The sequence below is a fragment of the Cynocephalus volans genome, chromosome 11 (assembly GCF_027409185.1).
Source record: "Cynocephalus volans isolate mCynVol1 chromosome 11, mCynVol1.pri, whole genome shotgun sequence".
In the NCBI taxonomy this organism is placed as follows: Eukaryota; Metazoa; Chordata; class Mammalia; order Dermoptera; family Cynocephalidae; genus Cynocephalus; species Cynocephalus volans.
Genome location: NC_084470.1, coordinates 67,041,739 through 67,054,237, shown reverse-complemented (window position 1 = coordinate 67,054,237; position 12,499 = coordinate 67,041,739). Strand labels below are relative to the sequence as shown.

The window sequence follows — 12,499 nt, the reverse complement described above, 5'->3', positions numbered from 1 at the left end:
CAGTAGTAGGGCTCCTTAGCACACAAATTCTGCTTAGACGGAGCAAAGGTCATTTTCCTGGATGCCAGCACCCAAATACCCTGGCTATGACTGAGGCAAAGCCTATTCCCTGCTAGAAGCTGAAATGTCACATGCTGTCTTTCTCAGCTTCCTTTAAAGCTAAAGTCACAGATACATAACATAGGTTCAGCAGATCAAACATACCAGCCTTGGACTTTATGTCCAGAGTTGGTGCCACAAACAAACATGATGGTAGGAGATTTCTCTGGTAGCAGAGCAGAAGCATCAGGACCCACTTTTCAGAGGCAGCAATGACACCAGTGCCAACATTGGCATAATCAAATATCAAATGTCAGCATTATAAGATGAGGTATCTAGGGCTCAAGAAGTGCAATAGCCATATCTGCATCAGACCACATCTGTGGCATGATGTTGGCTGTGGCTCCAGCATCAATCTCCAAACCTGGATCCACAGCCTTTCATGGATTTTGTGAGCTACCCAATGCCCTTTCAGTATACTGCTGTTCTGCTTAAAACAGCTATGAACAGCGTCTGTGGCATACAACTAAAATCTCAACTGGCATACTGCTCTTTTAGACTCAACTGCCTCCTGGCTATCCCTCTGGACTTATGCCTTTTAATGCAGACTTTTATATACCAAGGACACCTGTTATTCTCTACCCTAAATCTTCAGGGTCTAATTCAAGTCCTCCTTCCTAGACAAAGAAGCCTTCCTTACCTTGATCACACAGTGCTCTTAATTCCATTTGGAATTTAATTCTTCCCTAATTCTTTTTGCAGGTTAGCTTTAGCTTCCCAATTAAACTATAAGGTCCTTAAAGACTGAAGTAACATCTTAATAACAACATCTAAGAAATACCTTCACAGCAACATCTAGGCTGGTATTCGACCAAAAACAGGATACCATAGCCAGGCTGACACATAAAATTAACCATCACACTCCCCATTACCCCTGGCCCCTGGTAACCACTAATCTACTTTTTCTCTCCATGGATTTGTCTATTCTACACATTTCATATAAATAGAATCATACAATATGTGGCCTTTATGTCTGGCTTCTCTCACTCAGCATAGCATTTGCAAGGTTCATTCATGCTGTAGCATGTATTAGTACTTTTTATTCCTTTTTATTGCAAATAATATTCCATTATATGGCACACCATATTTTATTTATCCATTCACCAGCTAACGGACATTTGGATTGTTTCTACCTGTTAGCTATTACAAATAATGCTCTTATAAATATTCATATATAAGTTTTTCTGTAAGACATATGTTTTGATTTCTGTTGGGCACATACCTAGGAGTGGAACTGTTGGCTCATACAGTAACTATAATATTCCTTTTCACTTTGCAATTTTTTTTAAACACTCAAAACTACAAAGTTTGTTTATTCTACAAATAAAACTACCATAGCTATACTGATAACACACAGAATGACCTTATTTTCCATCCTGAATTTTAGAAATAGAAGGAATCTTATAACTAGCATCTAATACTATACTTAGTATCTCATAGTTAAATAGTTAAAGAATCAAATATGGTCATTTTTTCCAAATTAGATTTACTTATGAGGGGGATGGATTATACAGAGGGCCCTCAGTATCTGCAGATTCCACCAATCACACATTGAAAACACTCAAAACACAAATAAGCAAATAAATAGATACATACAACAAAAAATAATACAAATTAAAAAACAACACAGTATAACAACTATTTACTTAGCATTTAGATGATTTCAGATATTATACATAATCTAGAGATGATATAAACTAAATGGGAGGATGTGCATAGGTTATATGCAAATACTACACGTTTTTATATAAGAGACTTGAACATCTGCAGATTTTATTATACAGCAGGTCCTGGAACCAACCCCCCCCCCCCATACCTAGGGATGACTGTGTGTGTATATATATATATATTCCATTTAAAACATAACGTCCAAAGATACTAAACTTAGAAATTATCCAATCCAAGAAAAAAAAGTATCTATTTAAATATGTTATAGTATCTGAACAGCAATACTCCATCCAATACCTTCACATGTAGAGTTGTTTTTATTTGTCTCGTAAAATATTAAATGATAAATACTGTTTGAGAAAATGATCTTCAGTTAAAACTCTAAACCAACATACTACCAAAATATCTAAGAGTTAATAGACAATAGGTTTTCATTTCAATGTATCTTTTTCATTTGATCTACTGCTCACTAAGAGGTCGGTGATGAGACTGATAATGACTAAGAGCGCTGAGGTAGCAAGCAATATACCATGGTCAAGAATGCGCATTCTGCAATTCGATGATTGAGGTTCGAATCCTAACTCCAGCACTATCAGCATTAGCCTGAACAAATCCCTTCACCTCTCTGAGCCTCTGCTTTCTCATCTGTAAAGTGAGACAATAAGACTACCTATTTCAAAAATGTTTTGATTAAATGAGGTAATGCACATAAAGCCCTTAGCACAGCCTCTGGTAAGTGCTCAATAAATACTAGCTACTAGTTTCACAACAGTCTGAACTCTGGTCAGACTTTAGAGCAAGTAAACACATTTCAAGTCAGCTTACGACAATTCCCTTGAAATAATCTAACAGCTAAAAAGCACATTTCAAATTTTGATCCAATCATTTATGAAAAAAGTAACAACAAAAAACTGTTTCTTTATCTATATAGCTAAGTAAGCAAATGCATGGAAAAAGTTCTGAATATTACATAACAAACTAATGACTAGTTACTTCTGGAGTAAGAGAAGATGATAGGAGGTGCCTATGTGAAGGGAGACTTTCATCTTTTACTGTATATACCTTCCTGTTGCTTGAATTTTCACAATATATTCCTGTTATTTGCATTACTAAAAAATAAGAAAAGGCTGAAAGTCCATATTGGAAATACATTACTGCTTGGCTCTGCTGGAACAAGACAATAGTTATAAATGCAGATAAAACTGCAAGCCTGAAAGTACTGAGAAAACCTTAATACACAAAGTTCCTTAAGTGCTTAAATTTAAAATCTATCCAAAGTTGCATATTTGACAAAGGGTACAGTACAAATCACCAAAAAATTCCATGTTTTCAAATGCCTATATAAACTTTGTTTTTTTTTCTTTATATCTGCTAGCTATCCTCTTTAAAGTCTAAAAATTTACATTGCCAAACAAGTTTTTCCAAGTCTCTTTCATTCATTCGCATATACACCCAATTCCAAATCAATTGCCTGAATGCAAGCCTAAGAGAAAATATTTTATTGCTAGAAGTAGTAGAGATAAGTTTTTTAAAGGTGTGAGCTGACTCAGAGAAATAATTAACTTGGTTGGGTTCTTTAGATCTTTGAAAGTCTGTAATATGACAAGCATTTCCGTTATGCACAAGAAAACAATAACTTAGATTACCTTTCAAGAGAGCGAAAAACAGATTTTTCATTACAATTGTCCAGTCCATAAGAAGATAGTTCAGAATAAACGTCTAGTAGTTGGCTTTTATTTCAGGAGGGAAAGAAAATCTAGATTCTAGTTCTAAATCCCCAAGTTACTACTAGATGACATTGTGCAAATAACCTCTAAACATCAAACTCTTTTTGGATAAAAAGGAGCCCAACTGTAGCTATTCTACTTACCTCCTAAGAGTGTTATACAGATCAAATGAAGTAAGAAAGCACTCTGAATATTACAAAACCCTTATAAAAAGTATTATTTTGCATGAGAATGGATATATATATATAATAGCTCAAAACTAATATCACCAATCACAAAATTGCCTACGATCCCAACACACTTAGCAAAGTGTCTTGCACACTGCTAGTTCTCAATAAGTAACGATTTATACAAAGGCTACATATTGGTAATGGAGTCCACGATCTCAAATTGAGAACTAACTTGAATGACTTTCTGCCCTTTTACCCTCCAACGTTTTGCAGAAATAAAGACGGCTCCATTGTTCACACTTCACTCATTCAAACATTTATATAGTGCCTATTCCCTTTTTCTCAAGAGCTCACATCTGGCAGGGCAATGGTACATTTGCATCACAGTTATTTTGTTGTCTATGTCCCATAATGAAATTATATACAAAGTTCTATGGGAGTATAGAAGAAGCAGCAACTAATTCTTCAGTTAGTTAGAGTGAGGGAAGGTTTCACATTGGAACTGAGCCTCAAGGGATGAAGGGGAGAGGTCATTCTAGAAGAAAAAAACAGCAAAAAAGGCACTTGTTCTAGGAACAGTGAACACTGTCATATAGCTAGTACACAAAGTTTGGGATGAATGAAAAACAGAGTAATAGAAAATAGAGCTGGAATAAAAGGAAATGAGAGACATATTTTAATGCTAAAAATTAACGGGGAAATAACCAAGATTTTTGAACAGGGACGTAAACTGTCTACTTATAAGGAGAGAAGCATGGGCCCAAAGAGAGGAAAGAGGTCTTAGAATATTTCAGCAGCTAATAAATACCACCATCTTTCTTGATTCAAGTAACTAAGCCCGTGGCACACTTGGTAGAGTGCTGCGCTGGGAGCGCAGCAATGCTCCCGCCGCGGGTTCGGATCCTATATAGGACTGACCAGTGCACTCACTGGCTGAGTGCCGGTCACGAAAAAACGACAAAAAAAAAAAAACAAGTAACTGACATTCATTAAGAACCAATCTTATAATCTTTTCACTTAAAACTCTAAATGACAGACACTCTTCTCCCTATTTACCAAAGAGAATAGATACTAAGCTCTAACATAAATACGACTTAAGAAAACCAAACAGGAGCCTGAAAAGGTAAAGAGTGAATTTAACCTAAGGAGTAAAGTCAAATAAATAAGTAGGGAAAAAAATGTTTTATGTATATACACCATCCATATTTTTAACAACTTGAAATAATAGATAAAATGTCATCAATTTTCCACGATTGTGAAAAGTAACATAGAAGGAAATGAATATGTGCTTTGGATATACAACACGACTTTCTATCCACATCACAATAACGCAAGTTAAATACTTACATAACATGTCAAATAAATGACTTCCTCACAAAAACCAGCACTGCTTAATGACCTTTTTTACTTCTGTCAACAAAAAAATTAGGTATCTGTTAAATCAAACATACAAACAAATAAAAATCAATGAATGTATGAGCTGTCATGCTCTCAAAAGCTGAGACTAGGACATTCGCAGTCCTGTTTGGTATGTGGAAGAAAAGGGAAGAAACAATCTTGGTAGTCAAATTTTGGAGATTCTTCCTTTGCAATGACTTCCTTGAAATGTCACTGGAACATACTATATGATTCCTGCTTCTATGCCTTTGCTTGAGCAATTCCTCCCACCCAAAACTCCTTTCCCTGACTGACTCTATCTACATTCTGCCTTTTTTTAAAACTCCTAAGGTGTAGCTAAAATTACATTTTATCCATGAAACTGTCTCATCCATGAGACCTTCCCTAAAATCTTCAGTTCATACATAACTTCTCTCTTTGCTGAAGTCCTAATAGGTGAGTTAATTTAATACTCTTTCATTTTTAGGCATTTAATCATTTTCATTCCTACTGTCAACCTGGTTTATACCCTTACAAAACACATCATATCTAAACTGTTACAAAGCTTTGGAATAGTACAGTGCTTAGGGTCTTGGGCTCTACACTATAGAGCCAAGAGTCAAAATACCTGGATTCAAATCCCAGCTCTACCATTTATTAGCTATGTGAATTTAGCCAAGTTATCCCAACCTAATCTCTCTGTGCCTCAATTTCCTCATAGGTTAACGTGGGAAAAATAAGCACTTACCTCAAAGAGTTATTTGAGGATTAAATAAGGTAACATGTAAAGCATTTAGAACAGGGCATGGTAAATAATTAGTGCACAAGTGTTAGTTGTTATCCATTCTTCCTTGCTCCAGAACCCTCTACAAACTGTTGTTGTATTACTCTTTCTTAAATGGTGGTTTCTGAATATCAGTGCTCTGCTCAGAACTCTCCCTGGACTTCCATAACCCAAGGGTCCATGTCCTTATCTTGGTAATCAAGGCACTCCACACTATCTACTAAGCTTCATTTACTCAACATCCTTTTTTTTTTGGCAGCTGGCCTACACAGGGACCTGTGACCTTGGTGTTATAAGGTTGTGCTCTAGCCAACAGAGCTAACTGGCCAGCCCTCAACATCTACTTTAAATAAAATAGTAGGAAACAGACACATAGGGTAGAGTCCCTCTCCTCCAGGGTCTGACAATTAAATACAAAGACAAGGCACAAACATAAAAACAACATCACACATAATGGATGTTCACCTACAGCTACTCTCCAAAAGAACTCTCCAATCTAACAAAATTGGTTTCCTCAGCATTTGGAAGATGCCAAGCTTGTTCAAAATTACCTATTCTTTTATTCCACCCTTATCCCCTCAAAACAAACAAACAAAAAAATACCTTTTCTTAACTTGTATCTATCCACCCCAATTTTAAAGTCTAATTCTAACACCATCACTCTGGCCATTTAAACTTATATAACAGTATCTTATCTCTATCGTTTTCAAGGTGTACAGTCACCCTCTTCATCTAATATATAAGCTCCTAGGAAGAAGGAATAACAATTTCTTACCAGTTATTGTTATTTCCTCTCCCTTTCCCATTATGCCCTTCACTAAAGCAGATTATGACAGAACAGGTGCTTTAAAATATGCACTGAGTTTAAGTTAAAAAGTGAGAGAGATTGGAAGTACACAACTACTACTACTATGCAAACTGAAGTGAGACTGGAAATACAGCGTGTCAACCACTTGCCTGTCACCAGTCCCCAAAGCCTAAAATCAAATAGGACCATGCAAATCACAAGGTGAAAGTCCACTCACTATCTCTTCTATGTAACCACTACATGGGTAGATTTGCTTGCTTAGTGGTACCTTAAATCAATAGAAGGATTAATAACCATCCTATTACCTGCCATCTAATTTAAAGAGATTGATCTTCAAAAAGAAGTGAAAGATGACATACAGGGCCAGCATCCAAGCAGGTCAATATCCAACTGCTACATCCTGAGAAAATGATTTGGGGAAGATTATTAAACTCTCCTTTACAGCAATCCTGTCACCCTCCAATACAATAAGATACTCCATGAGTTTATCATGAAAAAGTGTCTCCTAGATTTCCATCTGCCTACCTCTTGCAAATTTTCCATAATGAACATGTATCACTTGAAGAATCAGAAAGTTTCAAACGTTTATTATTTCTTTCAGCTTTTAATGGGTCTCCCATAGTGGCCAATGCAGAATGCAACAGCCATCCACAAACTGAAAATCAGCCAAAGGGCATTTTACGCCAGTCTTCTACCTCCCAGGTAAAGTACGGATTTGGATGAAGTTATCAAATTCATTAATTTCAATTTTAAAAATATTTCTACATATGCTATTGCATTAAAAATATAATTCCTCATTACCTTCCTAAGACTCCACAACCTTACAACAAATTGCAAAGCGTTGTCAAGATGGTTGCCTACACCCCCACAAACACCCTCCTTGCTAAGTATTGAGTCCTTAATAAAAGCCAAGCACAGGGTGCTATGTGATTTACATGATTATCTCAATCCTCAAAACAATAGTAGGTACCATCATTATTCCCAGATGAGAAAACTTAGGCTTGGAGATGTTTAAAAAAAAAAAAAAAAAAAACTTGCCTGAAGTGATATTTAATACAAGTGGATTCTTGTGTTATACATAGGAATTTGCTGGGAAGATATGTTAGGCCTGGTTACTTTTGTTACAAGACAATTACAGCAGAAATCCTCAAACTAAATTTCACACAGAAAATAATAAATGACATTGATGGAACTGTGGGTTTTCTTTGTAACTGTGTACCTCACAGTGTCTGGCACATAATAGATGCTTAATTAAAAACCTATTGTCAGTCTAAACCTAAATCTTAGTTAATTCCTAAAATAATTTGATCACATGGAAGATCTGACAGATTATTTGTTTAGATCAGGTGGTACAATCATCAAAAATTATAGCTACACCTAAAGTAATGGCCTCATTCCTGAATGTTGTTTTAGCTAATAAAGCAGAAGAGGGAAAAAAATGAAAATAGTAGAAATAAACCAAATCTACCCTTCAAAGGTAAGTTTTTCTAAATAACAAATTCCATTCAAAATTTTAACACGTTGTCTTAGTTCACAGCCAAACACTCACTACTGATCTATTCTTAGTCATCTCAGAATAATCTATTGTGAGGGTTTTAGTACAGCCATGAAAAGTACTATGCATATAATCACTATTATTCAAATAAGTAAAAGAAAAAAATCTGAGTCTCTCTTTGAGTGTTGAATCAAGGAAAGTGCATGGGCAAGTTGTGTACTGTGAGCAAACCTGTTATCTGATTGGGTTGGACCTAACTGTTGCCCAGGAACATAAAAAGAAAAATGTAAAAGCTGGTTTAGTGAAAGTTCTAGTAGTTAACTGATGTTTGGATTCCATGCTGGAAGATGAGTTCTATGACTATTCATTTTAGAGGATATGGGTAATCTATGAAGTCCCTGAAGCACAGAAATTTTAGCTTCCAGGGAGAAAAGAGGGTCTGTTCCACAGGTAAATGAGCATCTGGTGTCACACAGAAAAATTAACATACTTTTCAGTCCTCATCCTACACACAGAGTAGGTTATAGGTATTACACAAGCACCGAGCACTTGGGCAATCTTTTCCTCCTTTCTTTAAAAAATAATTTATATAATAATTCCTTAATTTAGTAACTGCAGAATAAGTATTGCTTTCTCACTTCCTTTTGAGGCTCAGGTTTCTTTCATTTCAAAACACAACTCTGGAAGACTTAAATTCTTCTTTTAAGAAAGACTTAATCATTTAACTGAGAAATCCCAAAACGTCAGGAGGTGAAACCTGAGATATTCCTATTTGTCTTACATAACTTACTTTAAGTTGGAATTGATTCAGTAGCTCAACTAAAACCTGAGGTTTAAGCACAAAGCTGAGCTCTACTTAGTACAAAAGTACTTCAAAAAGTTCATAGAAAATAGAATTAAAAGATAATACGAATCTTTCCATGAACTTTTTGAGGTACTCTCATATACTCCCCAAATACACTGACAAAGACTTTTAAAAAACTGAAAGGATCTTACTTTTTTCCCTTGATTTCTTAAAATATAAGCGCACACACGTATGGTACATTAGGGTGCCAACATAAAAATGCTAAAATGCTTCCACTTAAAATGAAAAGCACTGAATTCATCCTGTCACATTTAGGTAATGCTATAATTGATAGAACTGGGTATAATTTCAGAAAGTAAGTTAATTTCTTAACACTGATTTTTTTTTTTTTTTAAGATGACCAGTAAGGGATCTTAACCCTTGACTTGGTGTTGTCAGCACCGCACTCTCCCGAGTGAGCCACGGGCTGGCCCTCTTAACACTAATTTTTTAATATCACCTCTGTAAGTATGCATTATTTAAGTGCTGCAGGGAACATCAAAAAGTGACTTTCAAAAGCAATACCTATATGTTCACTCAACTTGTAAACAAAATTCTGAAAATATAAAGTTACAGTTGTTCATGCTTAATTAAATTGGCTTTGATTATTGAAAATTGTTTCTTTAAGAACAAATATATCAAAACTTTCAAAAATGCTAACTTTACACAAGCAATTGTTTTTACTAGAAAGGCCCTCATCTGAACTCAACTAAAAGCTACGTGTTAACTACATTTCATCACTAAGACACTTGAGCCCCAGTGTAATAATGACCACAGATTCCCCTCACTGCTTTGGGAACTTCTGCTTGCTTAAACACTGAACTGCAAATTCACCTTTCTAAAAAGACTGAAATCAAGACGCCAAGTTTCACTATCTAGTTTTCCGAAACAAATTAGTGTTTGGGATTTCACTGGGAATGACCACATTATCAAGATGCCATTGTCCTCTTGAAGCATTTAATTACAATACCTTTTCTGTTCCATTCAACCACCTCAATTAAATTTCCATTAGAACCAGGAACACAAAATGTTGATTCCGAGGCCTTGCTGAAAGTGTCCCCTGGGTACAAACCCTGGGATCCTGCATACATTATGCCTCTCTGGAAAGGGCAAAGAAAAAGGAAAAGTGAAGATTGTTAGACAATACAGTGACGTTACCTTGCCCGTCTTGTGATCAAACCAGACGAGAGCATGATTCCTTGACAGCACTTTACAATCAAAGGTGGCATTATTCTGCGCTGGTCGACAGCGGGCCACCGAGCGGCCGATTTTGATGGGCTCGTCCAGGTAGACATGACGCTCCTGAAACGGGTGCGAGTTCGGGCGGCAAGTGAAGATGGCCAAGGCTGACGGCATCGAGGACAGACTGGGGGTATCCCTCCTACCAGGGACAAAGAGGAGTTCCTCCGGATCCGGACTGCCCTTCACAAGCCTATACCCTTATCCACCCCAAAATTCTAAATTAAAACAAACTACGCATTGTCTAAGCATAACCAGTGAAAATCAACAACTCTTCACTTGGGTGGGAAGACAAGCCAGCGCAAGCCCCATCACCTCCTTCAAAACCCAGCAGCGCCCTGCTCACAAAAAGTCCCCAACTGGCAGCTTTCAGTCCATCTTCTTCCCTGGGAAGAAAAGGCTCAAACATCAGGCAGCTTCGGCCAAGAAAACTCCTGGAAGACAGTTTGGGGACTGGAGGTATCCAAGCAGATGAGTCACACACCAATTCTTGTGTTTTGTTTGAGATCGCGGCCGTTTTTCCCCCTTAGTGGCGGAAACGTTGCAGCACTGCAGCATGAAGGAAGGGTCGGTTCGGTGCGGCCAAGAAAATCCTTTCGGGCAACAGGAAGGTATAGCCAAGCACCTCTGGGTGGCCACCGCCCGTCCTCGAGGGTCTCGGTGGTGAAGGGGACAGAGGGCGGAGAAGGGTTCTAGACGGCCAGCGGGACAGTCTGCATTGCCCCTGCTGCGCGGAGGCCGCCCCGGGAGCAGGCACGGGGTCCCTGGCAGGGCACAAGCCGAGGAGGCAGTGGCGAGGGTCCTTGGCACGAGGCGTGCGGGCCGGCGGGGGCGCGGCCAAGTCGGGATTCCCGGGCACCTGGCGGGCGTCCCCGCGACCAGGGCGGGGACCCGGCTCCGCAGGCCGGTGCGGACCGAGCAAGGCACCACCCCAGGGAGGCTCGGGGGTCCCGGCCGGCGGGAAGTTGATCCCTGAACGCCTGGGCTCTTGGATGCTGCTCAGCACACGGGCCGCCTCCCCTCAGGGTCGCCCCCGCGAGGGTCGCATCTCAGGGACTGCAGCCGCAGCTCCAAGCGGACGAAGAGGTGGGGGAGGGAGACTGGCCCGGAGGTTGGAGAAGAGGCCTGGAGGCCCCGGGCTGGGTCCGCCGCAGCCTCCACCACTCGCGGCCGGTGGGGCAAACTCAGGCTGTGCCGGACGAGGCAGGAAACTTTCCGACCTGGTGGGGAAAACATCAAAACAAACGGCCGTCAGGCACCGGTGCCCGCCCGCCTCAGCCCTCACCCGGCTCAGCCAGCCCCCCGCCAGCCCCAGCCTCTGGGCACGACCTCGGCCGACCTCTCCGCAGACGGGCTGCAGGGATTCGGAGGCAGGACGCCACGACGGGTCCTGCTTCCCTTGCCGCCGCCTCAGCTTACCTTGCCAGCGCCGGCCGCCATAGTGACTCTGACTGAGACCTACCCGGTGCACAGCCACGGGAACGCGCACCCTTCAAGGGCCTTCCTACCCCCTCTCCCGCGCCGTAGTCCGGAGATGTCACGTGAACGACGCTGCGGGAGCCATATTGGTCGCGGGCAGAGAAGAGGGCAAACTGATTTTTAACGGGTCTCCAGTCGCCATCTTAGTTAAGGGCTGGAAACTTCAAGCCACGGTACAAACTTGACGACCATTTTGGTTAAGGGCCAGAAAGAATTTAAGCAGTTGAAGGTTTTTTCTAAGTAAACCGTGCTAGATCCCTGTTTTATCTTCTTCGTAAGAAGGTGCCAACTTTTACTAAGTTTTATTCACTTTAGTTCTCGTTGAAGATACCAACGAGCAAAAGAACAGACAGCCAAAGGAAATGTTCATTAGCAGCCATCTTAGCTGTGGGCAACACAGTCACAGCAGTCTTAAGTGTGAGCAACCCAACTCCCGAAGTCTCAGGATTTGTGCAACAAACAGAAGGACCATCCTCCCCTGCTAAATTCTTCGCTGTTTCCTGCCCGAAGAAAAACTGTCTTAGTTCTCGCATTCCATCTCGAAAGACCGTCTTTCTCACTGGACCTGTTATGCTCCCCGGGGTTCCTACGCGGATTCTACCCCGGAAGGAGTGAAACTTCAGAAAGTTTAAAATCACGTTGCTTCCAGAGGGAGGTGGGACAATTCCCAGTATGATAAAAAGGGATATTGCCCCACTCACAGTATTAAAGTAGATGCGGAGCCATTGGTCTAAAGAAGGAAAGACTTTACAAAAGCTAAACGAAAACTTCAAAAGATGGTGGGAAGGAGCCTTATTTATTAGAATCAG

At 39.7% G+C, this 12,499-nt stretch overlaps 1 protein-coding gene across 21 annotated transcripts in view; it reads right to left on the bottom strand.

Annotated features, from left to right (window-relative positions):
• SLMAP (sarcolemma associated protein) overlaps positions 1 to 11,706 on the bottom strand; it is a 149,573-nt gene extending 137,867 nt beyond the window's left edge. For 19 of the 21 annotated variants that reach the window (XM_063115194.1, XM_063115204.1, XM_063115197.1 and 16 more), the window contains exons 1-2: positions 11,631 to 11,706; positions 10,131 to 11,431 (exon numbers count right to left, since the gene is read on the bottom strand). In XM_063115194.1, coding sequence (XP_062971264.1) covers positions 10,131 to 10,328 — 198 coding nt within the window. In that variant the 5' untranslated portion in view covers positions 10,329 to 11,431; positions 11,631 to 11,706. Of the gene's footprint in view, positions 1 to 10,130; positions 11,432 to 11,540; positions 11,569 to 11,630 lie in introns of those variants that run through there. The other 2 variants (XM_063115195.1, XM_063115196.1) reach the window with 2 other exon arrangements.
• Positions 11,707 to 12,499: the final 793 nt, after the last annotated feature.